Source organism: Trachymyrmex septentrionalis, unplaced genomic scaffold, assembly GCF_001594115.1.
Source record: "Trachymyrmex septentrionalis isolate Tsep2-gDNA-1 unplaced genomic scaffold, Tsep1.0 scaffold6, whole genome shotgun sequence".
NCBI lineage: Eukaryota > Metazoa > Arthropoda > Insecta > Hymenoptera > Formicidae > Trachymyrmex > Trachymyrmex septentrionalis.
In genome coordinates, this window is record NW_017305778.1 from 2,058,482 (window position 1) to 2,074,433 (window position 15,952).

Genomic DNA, 15,952 nt, shown 5'->3' on the forward strand with positions numbered 1-15,952 from the left:
TTAAACAAATGATTTATTCAAATTTAGTATATTTTTTCAGTAAATATGAATATGATTAGATTGCTAGCTTGACTCACGATTAGAAGTTTGTATCCTAATCCGAATACAGCCTCCATGGCGATAACAATGACATACGGCATATAAGTTAACAGGAACATGACAACTGTGGTAATCGCGGAGAGACTGGCGGAGCTAAACATCGTCGAGATCATGTAGCTGAAATGTAATTAAGATTTACAGTAGTTAACTCTGGAGTAGGAAATGTAATCTCATGTCCGAATACGTGCAGCTGCACAACGGAAGATATTCTTGAAGTAGTTACTTACCAGAAGGTCACTATAGAGAAAATATAATCAAAAAGCAGAACAAGCACTAGGAAAGGATCCGATCGTGGAAGAATTTTCCCAGCCAATAAAATTATAGAAATGCAAATCATTACGATTGACAGTTCCGCGTAAGTCGTGATAAACCAAGCCAGAGTATTTCGCCATGGCTTCAATCCCATTACGCTCATTACCTGAAAAATTAATTATAACGTTAAACAGATAATTATAGTGTCAAGATATCAAGATTTGATAAAAACCATTTTATGATCTATAATTTGTGTCAAATGTTAAAATTCTATTTATTTAATAAAATTCATAATTTTTTATGATATACATACATTTTGATTCTTCAAATGTCTTCTTTATTGCATAGCATATAAAATTATAAACAACAGTAAGTAAAAATTATAAATTCTGTTACAATTATAATGAAATTTAATACACATTTATATAGAATTTAAAATTAGAAATCTAAAATTATAAAGTCTAAATTTTTATATGAATTGTAGACAAAATAAACTTTATACGTTGCATTAACATTATTTTAACAATCGTACCATAGAATTTTGCGATTCTCTTTCCCAAACGATATGTCTTACGGCCGATCCAACGCACATCATTAACGCGAAGAAAAAGCATACTTGCATACCTTGAGACTCATAAAGCGTCGTTTGGAATCTGCAATATTTATTTCCTCCATTATTTAAACATTTGTAGTATCTATTTCCCTCGTTGCATTGATAAATAATCATTAATAATTGCTAATAAGGTATAGCAATTTCATAATTTTTAACAGATTAATCCCAGTTCTCAACAATTACAAAGTTCTTACCTCAAGATATTGATTACTTACGGTATGTCTTTCCAACACGGGTACGGCATCTGTTGCGTGACTGTCTTCCATTCAAGATCATATCTTCGCGTTTTCACTTTTACTATCGCGCGATCGACAGAATCCTGAAGTTGAATGAAACCCCGAAGATACCTGAGATGCTCGAGAAAACTACTTTCCGGTCCGGGGAGCCAAAATTGAGTCTTTAGTCGTCTGGTGGACGGCACGTAATCCACATCCATGCGGATTTTATAGGTAATATTGTCCGGTAATTCGTGGTCCAGAGATCTCTTCGCTAAGTGCGAAGAAGTGTTGTCCAGAAAGATCACCCCGGCTAGAAACTCGTTCGTTTCGGTCAAGCGACTAGCTGCTATTTCCAGTTCCTCTTCCGTAGAAAATCCTATTGTTCTATTCACCACCACACATCCCATCATGTTGTTCAGCATGCCAATCATCGAAATCAGTTTTGTCGAATTTTTCAATCGCCATGCAAGCTCGCTGATATTCAACTCGGAAAGATCACCTACACAACAACGTTTTTTAGTTGGGTACACTTATTTGCATTTTAACATAATTTTTAAGTTTAACTTTAACTTTAACTCTCCGGAGCGACACTGATATCTGTAACACAGTTACTGATGTTGGATCTGTACGACTACTTAATTTTTGTTAATTAAAAGGCACTAATTAATTTTGAGGAACCAAAATGACATAACTCGTATAAAAAAAAATGAATATTAAGTATATTTTTATAAGAAATAATTCAAACAATCCTGCGCTAATTATATGGAAAATTGAATGAAATAAGTCAGTTTTCACATAAATATATAGTAGTTTATAATGTGATCAAAAACATAAACATAAAGCTCAATAATGAATAACTTTTTTACTAGGATGTATCAAAGATACTTTGTGAGAACAAGTTTTACATTTTTTATATGCTAAACTTATAAATCTATTTTTGTGTAGAATTTTTTGGAGTCGAATCTTACTCTAAAGAATAAAATCTTTTAAAGATTGAAAATTCTGCCACTGTTTCAAAAAGTGACAGAATTTTTACTCTTTAGAGTGAAATTTTACTCCAAAAAATTTAGAAAGAACATTTTATAGTTTCTAAGTTATGATATATTAAATGTACTCTGTAAGCACAAATTTTACACTCTTGATACACCAAATTCTAAATAGATAAACTATCCATTGGTCCTTATATTTATGACATCTTTTGTTTACCACATTGTAAGTTATATTATATGTAAAAACTAACATATCATTTTACTGATTGAGTTTTCCTTATAATTGTACGGAGTTCTTTACTGATGTAAAAAGAAAATTGAATTGATCGTTCGACATATTTGACAAGAAAGTTTATAATTAAATAAGTCCAATAGATCCACCCCGGTCCGAAAGATTAAAATGTCAAAGCTTCAAGATTAAAACACGGACAATACCTTCGAAATTGCCACTACTCATCGACTTGATTGCAACCTTCATGACATCGGAAGACAGTATGTTCTGTAATTCCTTCAAAGTATCGCCCATCTCTGTAAGATTGGCTACAGCCTTGAGAGTCTTCTCAACGCTATTTACCAGCACGCCAAAGTTATCCATCTGCACGAAGGTTTCGTTCGTCAACGCCATGACTTCAGAAATCACGGCGGTATTAGGTGCATAAAGAATCTGCCCGCGTAGCAAAGGCTTAACATATGACCAGACGATCTTTCCGCCGGGTGTAGCAAGCACAGTTTTATACGTTTCTTTGCAAGAGTCTGAAATTTAAACATTTTTTTTTACAATAAACCGTATTAATGGTCTGCTTTGCAATTTTTATTTATGTCTCACCTGGCAAGGAATCGAGTTCTCTCTGATCGGACGCGTTGTTACTATCCTTTAAGCTGGCGATAATTTTATAAAGTTGTCCCTGATTTTGGAACAATGTTTTACCACAAAGTAACTTGCTAGATTCCTGCAGAAATTGCGAATCTAAAAAAATTATAAAATTTAATAAAAGAAGTGAAAATTTAATTTCAAAGATAATGCCGATATATTACATTACACGACTTACTTGCTGTCGCTTCGTCAATTTCTTCCTCGTTACTTTTGTCCGTTATCTTTCCAACAGAGAAACTAGCTGATAGCCTGTCTTTGAATAATGGAAATAATTCCGCAGCAACACCAAGATTGTCCAATATAATTTTTCCTTCACTCTCGGTTAGATTTGCGTTAGTCAATATACTTTTCACGTTAACGCTCATTAGCTAAAATGAAAAAAATCATTTATTCATACTATATGTGAAAAGAAATTTAATAAACTTTTTGTGATATGTAAATAAACGCTGTAAAATTACGTTTTTGAAAATATATTCGAAGTTCAAGTTCTTCATCAACATGATAGTAATATCCTGTGTTTGAGAATCTTCCAATTGGCAGAGCGCAGAACTAACTTCCTCGGCAGTCACAAAATTGTTGTTGAAGTGCAACATATTGCCAAGCTTTTCAGGAGAGCAAATGGTATCTTTCAGACTAACAATATCACGTTGTTGCATGAAAACTGAAATCATATCTATCTTTGCCTCACCTAAAGTGAGAGCGATCTCATTGGTAATACCAATTCTGTCGATTAAATACGTTCGTACGAAGTCCCAATTGTCGAACATTTCATTGACAACGTCTGTAAAATAAATTATTAGCAAAAAAAAATTACTGCGTAATCTAACAAAGCTTAAATTTAAATTTAATACATTTCATGTCCAGCAGTCCTAGATTTTTGAAGATCTCCATTGATTCCAATGTCGCGATTATTCTGTGTAAATCGTCGATTATTTCGTGATCGCTAATAAACGGCTCCACATCCTCGAGAAGTTCCTTCATTCTATAACACATATTTTTAATATGATACGTACCATATATTATTAAGAATTACAAGAGACAACAATCAAAGATTTCTCAATATTCAAAAATTCAAAAGAAGAAAAACGTACAAGGTAAATGGGAGTTAAGCTCAATTACGAAGTGTAAATCATATATCGTCAAATTAAATCATATATATTCAAAATTTACATAAACTTTTACGTAATAATCGTAATTTTCACTTTATAACCGATCCATATATTTATTATACGCTCTTTGACTTTTTTTAAATTAAATATATTTTGTATTTATTATAACTTAGATTAAGTGATTATATCGTCTTTTTACAGAGTATTTATTTAATTTTTTAATTTATTTTAATCACTTGGCCTTGCAAGCAGTTTGAACAATACTCATTTTCAGAGAATTTATTTTAACTTCCAATTAAAACTCGAGAAATAATTCGAGATATAAATCAAGACGTTAATCACTGATGACCGTTCGAATTGAAGCCAAAACATTTGAAAGTTTATTTAAATTTTAAATATATATAATTTAATTTCCACTCCACACTAACTGCGCTTGATTCTCATTTTCTCTATACGTTTTTTAATTAGGAATTACAAATTTGTTTAAAATTACAGTGAGATAATGTCACATCATTCATTTATGAGAAATAAATGAATTTCATAAATTATTTGGGAATATTACTTGTTATTTACACATTTTATCGTCTGGCATGTATAAAATGATATAAATCAAAACGTAATAAATATACCCGTCGAATAATTTGTCGACCGTTTTATCCTTCAATATATTAACGACGCCCTCGGCGAGATCGGGAACCCCGAGAACGCTGGTGACATCTTCGAGATCTATTTTACTAGCGATGTCCAGCAAATTTCCTCCTTCTTCGAGGATCAAGGATAAATGAACCAAGATCTCTTTGAGCCAGGAGAGATTCCAAGAAGCCTCTGTGCGCCAGAAAGACAGCTGCCGACTTATGAGATCCACGTCCAGACTTCGAGCCAATCGGCTTGAAATGTCGGATATCGTCGGATACTTTGATGCCTTTGGATCGTATCGAAAAACCTTAGCCGCTCTCTTTGAGCTGAGAAAATTGTACAGAACCGTCGCATTTTGACAGTCAACTTTTGTCCTGCATAGACTCGTGTTCAGATTGCTTAGGATCGCGTTCACGTTGATAGTAGCATTTGGTAACGCAGTGTCGATGTCAGCGATATCAGACTTTTTCACTACGTCGCGCAATGGTTGCCAAATCGGCACGTGTTTCTCAGCTAATCGGGTCAAATTGTTGATACCCTCGTGGATGGACGCCGAATCCAAGATGTAAACGTTCTTTTCCAGCATTTCCAATATGCCCAAAATAAATGTAACGTACCTGGAACGCAATAAGTAGAGATTAAAATCACCAAAAAAAAATTAGCTTTAAATAAAAACTTTGAATTAAAAAAAAGTAAATTTATAAAGTAAAACACCTATTTTCTCTAGTAATAAATATAAGCAGTGTTACTTCGCAATATATAATGACACTTATCGCTTGCGTAATATAAAAGAAAAAAAAATACTTACAATCCTGGTCTAGAATATGTAGGACCACCGACAAATTTGTAAAAGCACTCGTTTATTCTATTACTATATGTCTCATTTTGGAAATCAACCAGGATATCAGCGATGTAATGTAAAGTAGTTTCGAACGTAATTAAGAACTCATCTAGTGTCTTCCTTTTATTCAGATATTTATAATCCTTAACCTATAATACGTTTTTGTCTTTAATTAAATGATACTAACGCTCTTTTATGTAATTTATAACCATGTCATTTCGTACCATGTTGTTTGTTTTATTCCAGTGGAAATCATTCATCAAAATTTTATGCACCTCCGATATATTTAATCGATTTATTTGACAGAGTAATTTTGAGTAGAGACTATGGTGCTTCAGCTGAGAATTTAAAATTTCCAGTGAAAGCGTAAAACACCACTTACAATTTCTAAGAACACAAAAAATTGTGTATATTATTTTTTTCTTCATTATTAACTGAATAATTGTTATTCTTAGTGATACGTTTTTACTTACGCAGCATCAGTTTGAGTTACTAAAAAATTTTTCAAAAGCGATACTGATTTCTTCACCATCGAATATGCCAGAGCTTTCATATCCTACAAATATTTGTAATTAAGTCGCGACAATTTTCTCGAAAGATTTAAACAACAAAATCTACTTTTAATAAATCATTAATCGATATAAGAAACGTTTAATAAATAAAGATTATCGATAGTATTTACCTTTTTTTTATATTGCGCGATGAAGTTTTTTAAGTTACCTTCCTCGAATGACGTCCACCATGCAGGAACTTTCGGTTGCTTGAAACCTTCCGACAAAGCGCGAATCAAAGTAGTCTGAAATCCTTGCACTCTCTGCAACAGCTGTTCTTCGTAAACGGATTCTGATGATTGAGACATATTGGACGTAATGTAACTATCCTAGAAATGAATTTAAAAAATATTTGAAATTTAGCTTGACGTACTAAATATATAGAAAGAACGACTTTACTAAAATATCTAAAAATTTAGATAAATCTGAAAATAATGTTTTTGATTTATTAAAATAATTATGTAAGAAACTCAAGTATGATGAATAATATTACAAAAAGTCTTAACATTCTAACAATCAGCTTGATCGTACATAATTATTTTCATATATAATATAATTATTTTGGTAGTCCAACAAAATTTTCAGATCTGTATATCTAATTAAATTTTTAGATACTTTATTAAAACTATTCTTTCTGTGTATCTCTACTCGATCAAATATTACATTGTATTTTCCATTCAATGGCAATAAATTTATCGATGTCAACTGTTCATCATTCATGAGAATCTTCTGGCAAAAATTCTTAATGTTGGTCAGCAAACCCCTCTTCCTTATGTAGCTGGGTTGAATTAGATATCGATCGATATTGCAAGGATGCACTAGGCCAAGTAGAATCTTCTGTATGAAATCATCCAATCTCTCGGACGAGGCGAAGGTATCGGCAGCGGTGATAAGAAGATTAGGCATATCTTCCACGAGTGTTAACAACGGATTGAGTTTTGAGGTCTCGTGCACAATACGCAGCTTCTGCCAAATATCTCCACCGGACGCGAGATCGATCACGGATTCCAGGAGCTGAAACAGTCTCCTGGACCTAACAAGATAATCTGTACCGACGTGTGAAGTCATGTTGAATTTATACCACGCAGAATTTTGATAATGGTGGATCCAAGATTTCTCAGATTTCAAAATTAGGGCCCAGGTTTCGTTAGACAGATTCATCCACGTCGTCACATTGAAGATGTTCGATCTGAGACTCACACCTGGTGACTCGGTCATAAAATTTGAGACAATGTCCAATAATTTTGTTAACGAGACAGTTAACGGAGTCGATCTCGAAAGGACAGTTTTTTTACCGGTGACAACCTCCTGCCGAAAAAACGCATTAGAATATAAATGGGTTATTAGAAACATTTTCGAAAGATTCAGAGAGCATGACGTTAAATTAATTCTCAGAGCTGATGGCAAAATTTATAATACATGACGCTATTTCTGTAAAACTTATTTGATTTATATTAATTCAAAATCACTAAATTTTAAAGTAACATAATTCATATTGTATAAAAAAGAATGATTACTAATTAACACAACTAAATGAAGGTCATATTTGGTCAAAAAGAGTCTTGGTGTCCAATAACATTTTTGTGTCAATTTTATAATTTCCAGTTCAAGCAAACTGTTATTATTAATTATCGATCTTGAAATATAGTCCTAAACTGAAATTTAATATTAAATTTATTTTAATAACAATAATTCAAGTTTGTAAATGTAATACATAGAATGTACAATATTAAGATTAGAAATAAGATCATTTATATGAATAAATCAACTAAATACGAGAAGCAATTACGACCAAAGTTACATGTTGGACCAATTACATCTAACATATTTTAAATAAATTTATCACAGAGAGAAAAAAATCTCATGAAGTATATAATTGAATCTAATAGACTCATCGTCTGGAAGATTAAATAACTTATTCAAATAATATTGTTTTTACTGTACGTACATAGTATTCGTCGCTCGTGGCAGTCCTCAACAGCTGGTAAGGATCGAAGGAGCATATTTCCTGCAAGAAACGCGTCCTATTTGTTGTGGACCAATAATCAGAATTAAAATGCTGAGTGCACATCATCTTCCTAACATCCTTGAAGGGCATAAATTCACCAGTCACATCGTTAAGCGTGCTAAGGGTGGCAATTAACGCAACCGTCTCTTCCGGATGAGCTTCCAAAATCTTTAGCACTTGACGCGTATCACCGTTCTCCATTAATTCCCAAGTTTTTAATTCGTAATTGTGTATCTCTGCATTCTTCAACGCATTGCCAATATGGATCAGAACCTCCGACACACCTTCCACCAGTAATCTGTAATTTGACCATCCTTGACCCAGTTTCAGTTCCTGAAAAAGAATAGCCATTATTACATTGCTTATGTCAGAAAAAATAAATATTAAACTTTTATTTTCATAAAACATAAATAAATAATGACAAATAATTAAATGTTTATATGGCTTGTAAAATGCAAAGCAAGTTTTCTTTGGCTAATATAGAAGACTCCGTGTAGATGTAATGTACAGTGACTTTTAACTATATTTTAATTTGTCATATTAATAAATTATTTAATACCTTACAATATTTTGAATTTACTCGTTGTTGATTTTCTATATATTGCTTTGCATTTATATAAGTCATATAAATATTTACTTCTTTGATGGGATATCTTGTGGCTCCGTGTGAGGACTCGTAATCGACAGATCACGAATTCAAATTCTGTAATCCGTACTGATTTAGCGGGAGTCGCAGAGGAAGCTTTTAGTCTTTAGCTCTAAATGATTCTTTATTATAAAGTACTCTTGAAAACATTTCATTTTTATTTGGAAAAGTATTTTCTATCTCTTACAGTTTTGACAATATTTACTTTAAAAAAAAAAACCTATTTCTTTGAAGGGATGTTTTAAAAGTAAATTAGGGCACGTATAAAAAAATATATGTCGCTTATTTTTGTCTGAAGAACAACATATTAAAAGAAGGAGATGGTTGAGTCTTTTTTCCTATAAATCATATATAATAATAGGGAGATGAGTAGAAACATATAAGTTCCTACATGTCTGAACATATAGGAATTGATATAGTTCTCCCTATCTTTTCTCCCTATTACTGCTAGTACTACGACATCTTGCATTTGCTCGTTATTAGCTTTTTTTTACATTTAAATATGACTATTGTTTAACCATATGTACCTTGTGGAAAGTACCCTCTGCATTTGAGATCTCCAGACTCTCTTTCAGCATCTGTACCATGTGGTTCAAATATTTTTTCGAAAACGGAGGTTCGATGATTATATTGCGTCTCATCGTGAGACTGATAGCCCCGGCAAGATCGAACACATCACCAATCGTTGAAGCTACATAAGAGCGATATTTGCTAGCGGGTTTATTCCAGATCGTTATTTCTGCCATATAGAGATCCGTGTAAGCGTTAAAGTTCTCAGGATCAAGATCGCAAGCAAAATTTTTTAAAATCCTATACTCCTCGACGCTCAGACCGACTCTAAAATCCGATAGCCAATCGAACAACATTGAGCATGTGATTGTAATATTACTTTCCAATGTGGTGACAATATGATCATCTATCACAGGATCAGATAACCCGTTCACCAGCGTTGCCAGAATAAAAGGTAACTGATCGTGAAAAATAGTAATAGGAGAAATATTATCGAATCCTAATAAGGACAATAAACTAATCTTTCCTGTGCCTGAAAAGTAGAACATAACAAATCAAATAGTCATTAATATTAATTTTTAAAGAATTATACTTCACAAGCGTTACTTTTTTTGTAATAATAATTATTATTTAAAAATTTATTTACCACTTTTCAATATGTCGGTTATAATACGTGTGCTTTTATGAATGACGTTAGATAAATATTTAATAAAAATGAAAACACGATCAGTAACGTTAACTGATGGTTTCCAAATTTCATTTGCAGAAAGATCGCTGCCGAAAGATGCAATCCCCTTGTCAATCTCCAAGTCGATGTGATCTAAGGTATTTCTTAAACAAAAATTAATGCTTTTAAAATAATTACAATTAAAATCTAAAGATGTCTCTATAATGTTTCTTTTTTAACTAGATTAAAAGTTTAAATTACTGTAAAATAAAATAATTTTGACCCAAATTTTTAAAAATATCTTAACAACACGTCCATAATTGAAACACAAGACTTAAACATAAGATTTAAAACTTTTTAAGACATTTTTAAGATGTTTTATATCCAAATTTTAACATCTACATATACTGTCTGGGCATTATCAAAATCTGGGCCAAAGTCAGTCTTTTATAGTACGATATTTTTGCTAGGCTAATTACTTATTACGTAATACAAAATGTAATTTATATACTTCCAATCATGTTGCATGCTTGGAAATCTCTCCTCGATAATGTCATCCGATTCTGTCACGAGTGTGTTAATGTATTTTGCCAATTTCGGTTCTTCTGCCAAAACAACGTCTTTAGCGTCATTTATCAGATTATCGAACTTTGTCACTAATCGTCGAAATTTCGTATAGCCTAAAGTCCAGTTAAACGGCGGTAAATCTACATTTTCATCATGCTCGAACTAAAAAATAATAAACACATGCTTAATATAGCTATGAATTTATAACTTAGGATTTATTATTCTCAAATTTATATTATTTTTTATTATAATTTATTAATATTATTTATATTAATCGGCAATAGAAATTTTTTTACTTGTGAAAAAGAAATAATCATATTTGATTAATAAATAGATAATTAAATAGAGTAGACACTCACAATTTTTCGGACTCTCATTATCACTGGTTGCTCTCTCCACTCTTTAATAAAGAGACTTGGGTCGCATGCGATCCTTTCGAGCTCTCTAACGACCTCCCGACTTCCATTTCTTAATTCTAATGCAGCGCCAACACTTTCGTTCATGATGCAAGGCCACATTATCTCACGTTCTTTGTAATCATCAAGAGCCGATATCTAATAGCAAAAGACGTTCACGTATCACGATATATTTCATAGAAATTCCTTGAAATTTATCGAACAAGATATATTTGGAAAATGCCACTTACAAGAGGTACCGGCCGCAGAGTTATAATGTCGACTACATCAAGAATGACCGGAGATAAATTTCTTAAGAACGTGCTGACAAGCATCTCGGTCTGTGGCATTTCCTGCAAAACATCAGAAAGCTTTGCCACGTGATCGCGGTTCTGGATCTGGTCAATGATCTTCTCGATATTGTCGAAGATCACCGAGGTCGCCCACGCGAGCCCGTAAATGTTCTTCCAATTTTTCTTTGTTTGGATTCCGAACAGCGGACTCTCCATCACGTCAAAGAACTTGCAGATTACACCTACGCTGCAGACATATACAGTTGGAAAATTTGTGTTAAAGGAGAGTGCGACTTTTTTCACGATCGTTCAAGGATTGTTTTATTTTTACAGTTTCGTATTTTTCTTCATGGAAATCGAAAATTATCATAATGCTACTCTCAAAGAAAAGTTGATACATTATGTGTGTGTGCTGTGTGAAATAAAATTAATAAAATTCTTATTCATATTTCATCATAAAATCGTTGTATGTTTCAATCATTTAAAAATTAATTCAGAATAAAAAACGGATTAATGCGGTCCTATAAAAGATCTTTGCGCATTGAAAATTTTTTTTACCTGATCTCCCACGCGTCTTTTGCCGTTATGTTCGTCGTCCACGAAGTCTTAAAGTCCTGTTTTAATTTATCCAATTTCTTCAAATTATAATGTTGATCCTCTTGATGCACAAGTGTATCGATATATTGGTAAATCTCTATTATCTTCTCATTGAAGGCGGTCCAATTAAATTCCTTCCGCCTATAGGTGGCTTCCTCGTTTTCAATGTTGGTCACGTTCAATTCCAGATTCCTTTGAACAATTTTGGATAGATAGCATGTCAATTCCTTCAGAATCGTACTGTTCGATTCCTTAGGAAAATTTAGCAGTTCCGGCGGATTCGATTCCATGCAGTACACTCGCGTGAAATTAGAATATTCTAGGATCTGCAACGTCTATTTAACGAAGATCGTATTGAGATGTCAAAATCTAATGGTATACAATTGATTATATTATGCAAAATCTGAAAAGCAAAACAAGATTTAATTATATTTTAAACCGACCTTTTTTTTATCCGTGGTGGTAAGATAAAACGTTTCGATTAATTCAGCTTCGTGTTGGCGCACTTCCTCGATCCAACTAGTAGGATTACTTCGTATGTCTTGCAAAATTGTTTCAGCTAAAAAATCCATATTTTCCAGATCTGGCTTGACGGATATGTACGATATACTGCGAAGTCCCAGCATCTTTGCTATGCTCAGATGAAGTCCCAAACTAAAGAAAAAAAATGCACAATTTATGTACAAAAAAAGTTGAAATATTTTATAATTTTTAATTTGAATAAATATACAAGTATCTGTATAAGTAAAATTTTTATTGCTTGAAGTTTTTATTCTCTTTCCTTACTCACATATCTAATCTTCCTTGATGTTGCATTTCGTTGAAAGTTTTTTTCCATTCGTCACTGATTTGAAAAATGCTCCAGTTTAAATACTTTACTTTTCGCGTATTCAGATAAGTCACGAATCCTTTGACAGTTTTTACAACAGATGTTAAGTTTGCATTTTCGATCTTCACTGGTCGTTTGAATGCCATGGTGACCATGGTTGATAAAGTATTCGTTACCTGAAAAATGTGGTTTTTTTAATTATATAAAAATTAAAACACAAGTTATTATTTAATCCTCAATCAATTGTTATACACACAATTTTCTCATATTTCTCGAGCTCAAAACTGTTATAGACGTCAATAATGAATTTTCTTCCATCACTATCGCAGAATAATTTATTTATTTCATTAGATTTATCTTGAAATTCAATATAATTCTCGAATATCTCTTTCATTGTGTCCTCTTGGCAAAACACTTCATCAGGTTTTCTTTCTCTTAAATTATCTACAAGACGCTATAAGAAAAGTTTAGAAAAGCATAACTTTATTAGCCTAATTAAAAAATAATAGTCATTAAATTGTTTAAAGGAAAATACAATAATATTGTAACATATTGTATAATAAATATAACAAACCTCCACAAAATCTAATCGCGATAAAGATCGAATAATCGTTCTGTATACAGTAGGTTGAAGATTTGTCAGTATCTTTTGGACCAAATTCTCATGTCTTTTAGAGATCTCGTATAATCTCCTTAAAGTATCTTCGTGAAGAATAGCAACGTGATGAGTCATTTGCACAATGTTATCCATCAACGATATCATATATGTAACTGAATTTACTAGGTTTTCGGAAAAGAAGTTTTTGAGTCCATCGAAAACTTCGGCAGCTCTGAAAATTAAAAATTAATATTACGGACAGTTAGATATTAGTGATTTATTGTTATGTCCAGAAAAGATACTTGCAATTTAAAACTATCTGCGTGGCGATTCAACAGTTTATTAGTGAGTTTCATACCATCCTGCAGGATCAAAAAGGATATATCTAATATCTGCGTGATATTTTCATAATTATCTGGATTCGAGGAGAAAGTCGATATTGCCCCGCGCAATCGATTTATCACAGTGAAGAAATCATCCGGCGTGGAATTGACTTCGTGGTTTTTCAAAACTTCCTTCACTATCTTCAGGAGTTTGTTTATTTTCAAAAATCCACTCCGAGCGATCGGCCAATCTCGTTCATATGCAAATATGGGATCGAGAACCACGAGAGCTTTATTAATGCTGAAATTAAAGCGCTATGTTTATATTCTTTGAGAACTGTTAATATAGCATCGAGAGATTTAATTAGCAACTTGGGAAGAAATGGGTTTAGAGAAACGAAACATTACAAATCGACTCACAAGCTTAAATCAATTTCCTTGAAGGTTACATTTTGAAAGACCAAAATTATTTTCGGCAGCCATTCACGGATCCTCAAGTACTCGGGTATGTATTTCTTGGCTGTTTTTAAATCGAGGATAGTTTCTGCTGCTCGTTTCAAATCCTGGAAGAAATTGTAATCGCGAAATTTCGCCATCGCGCGATCGACCATCTCTAGTAAACCAGTAAAATCCAAGTGTTTTGAAAGATTCTCCAAAATATCAGGGATTACTAGCGGATCGATGTTACAAAGAACATTCGAGATCTCCGTAATATCCTCCTCTTTGGATGGAATCAAATATTTCTTTAGACTTTCCGGGGAGCAAATGACGCCGTCGATATTAGTCGAACCAAAAGTTTGAATTAGCTACACAATTAAAAAATTTATGTTAAATTTAGCATATTTTATGTAATTCATAATTATATTAGGAAGTAACACAAATATTATTATATGTAAAAAATGGAAACAAAAATATAATACTGATACAATTTGTAAACAAATTATAAAAACAATTTCTTCAGTAAAATTAACATTTTATTGTTTTGTCTTAGAAAAAATTTACGTTTTAAAATATATTATTTTTATGTTAACTCTTGACCTACTTATACTAATAAATTGTATTATTTTAACACTAAATATTAAATATTAATTTAACACAAAATATTCAAATGACGTAATCACATTATGTTAAATTAACACTCGAATATGTTAAAAAATCAGTACAAAAATGTTACACTAATTTTACATAAATACAAAATGTTTTTACGTACAGCAAATAAAAATTAATAAAAGTAATTGTTTTGTGCTGCGAAAAATAAATTTAAGAAAAAGTTGTACATAACTGTTGTATATAACTGTGTTTAGACACACACTTGTTTATGCAAGACTAATAAAAATAACTAGGTATGAAAGAAATGACTAAGTGTCTTGAATTAATTAATAGCATATCTGTTTCAGCATTTAATTACTTACATATATTAATTTGACGGATGATTCAAATAAACCGTCAATTAAACCATTCCTTGCTTTCGGCATATGAGATCTGAGTAAATTCTTAATTTGGTCGTGATTATTGAACAAATCGCCTAAACGGATTCCTCTATCTATCAACATATTTATTGTTTAAGTATCGAGCTAAATTTTAGCTCATTTCTTAATGTAATCGTACCAAAAATCGCCTTAATCTCTGGCTTGGTGAGCACTTGCGCCATCGATTTCAAGAGTTGAATACTCTGCGGCAACGTTTCCACAGCGGAGATAATTGTTTTGTTATTGAGCATCGGTTGCAGTTCCACGACTAAAGGACCTAAACTATTATTGCAAAGAGAGAAAAAAAGAAAGAATGAGCGTTTTCGAATTTTAATGAATTAATGATACAATCGTCAGAGTAAAAACTAACGTGGCATTTTTATACGTAGGTATCTTCTCGTATTTCGACAGCGGATCACAGGGATTTCCGACACTGCATATGTAACTCTGCATGAAAGGCAGAAGGCCGTCTTGCGGCATCGACCTCGCAGGAAATTGACACGTCGGATGATACTCTGGATCGTCATTATCGCGTAATGTGAAGAGAATCATAAAAATTACTATCGGCCAGAAAAAAATTAGAGCCAAAATTCCCTGAAATTATGTCAAATGATTTAGACGGTTCTATTTGATAAAACGTAAAGCAAATATCGCTTTTTTATTTCAAAAGTAACATAATTGAAGAAAAAAAACTAAATTTCTTAATAAAGGAAAGAAGCTATTTTTTAACTTGATAAAAGATTATTAACTAATCAAATAATATTGGCCGAAAGATTATATTCTTAACAAGATCAAGTTGAAGACAAGATCATTTTTGTCATTTTTGTTTTGTAACTTAAAAAATGTTTTTTGAATTATAATAATCTTA

The 15,952-nt window shown here is 32.2% G+C and overlaps 1 protein-coding gene across 1 annotated transcript in view; it reads right to left on the reverse strand.

Annotated features, from left to right (window-relative positions):
- Positions 1-15,636, reverse strand: part of LOC108752306 — a 36,926-nt gene extending 21,290 nt beyond the window's left edge. The window contains exons 1-31 of the mRNA XM_018493050.1: positions 15,455-15,636; positions 15,224-15,366; positions 15,028-15,158; positions 14,036-14,421; positions 13,596-13,916; positions 13,269-13,524; positions 12,951-13,148; positions 12,656-12,870; positions 12,309-12,519; positions 11,827-12,200; positions 11,227-11,515; positions 10,940-11,134; positions 10,525-10,742; positions 9,993-10,177; positions 9,364-9,878; positions 8,131-8,523; positions 6,846-7,490; positions 6,314-6,511; positions 6,105-6,187; positions 5,856-6,018; positions 5,599-5,780; positions 4,784-5,407; positions 3,897-4,027; positions 3,504-3,826; positions 3,221-3,413; positions 2,998-3,138; positions 2,607-2,924; positions 1,180-1,681; positions 884-1,004; positions 327-517; positions 78-216 (exon numbers count right to left, since the gene is read on the reverse strand). Coding sequence (XP_018348552.1) covers positions 78-216; positions 327-517; positions 884-1,004; positions 1,180-1,681; positions 2,607-2,924; positions 2,998-3,138; positions 3,221-3,413; positions 3,504-3,826; positions 3,897-4,027; positions 4,784-5,407; positions 5,599-5,780; positions 5,856-6,018; positions 6,105-6,187; positions 6,314-6,511; positions 6,846-7,490; positions 8,131-8,523; positions 9,364-9,878; positions 9,993-10,177; positions 10,525-10,742; positions 10,940-11,134; positions 11,227-11,515; positions 11,827-12,200; positions 12,309-12,519; positions 12,656-12,870; positions 12,951-13,148; positions 13,269-13,524; positions 13,596-13,916; positions 14,036-14,421; positions 15,028-15,158; positions 15,224-15,366; positions 15,455-15,636 — 8,166 coding nt within the window. The remainder of the gene's footprint in view (positions 1-77; positions 217-326; positions 518-883; positions 1,005-1,179; positions 1,682-2,606; positions 2,925-2,997; positions 3,139-3,220; positions 3,414-3,503; positions 3,827-3,896; positions 4,028-4,783; positions 5,408-5,598; positions 5,781-5,855; positions 6,019-6,104; positions 6,188-6,313; positions 6,512-6,845; positions 7,491-8,130; positions 8,524-9,363; positions 9,879-9,992; positions 10,178-10,524; positions 10,743-10,939; positions 11,135-11,226; positions 11,516-11,826; positions 12,201-12,308; positions 12,520-12,655; positions 12,871-12,950; positions 13,149-13,268; positions 13,525-13,595; positions 13,917-14,035; positions 14,422-15,027; positions 15,159-15,223; positions 15,367-15,454) is intronic.
- Between the last annotated feature and the right edge of the window lie 316 nt (positions 15,637-15,952).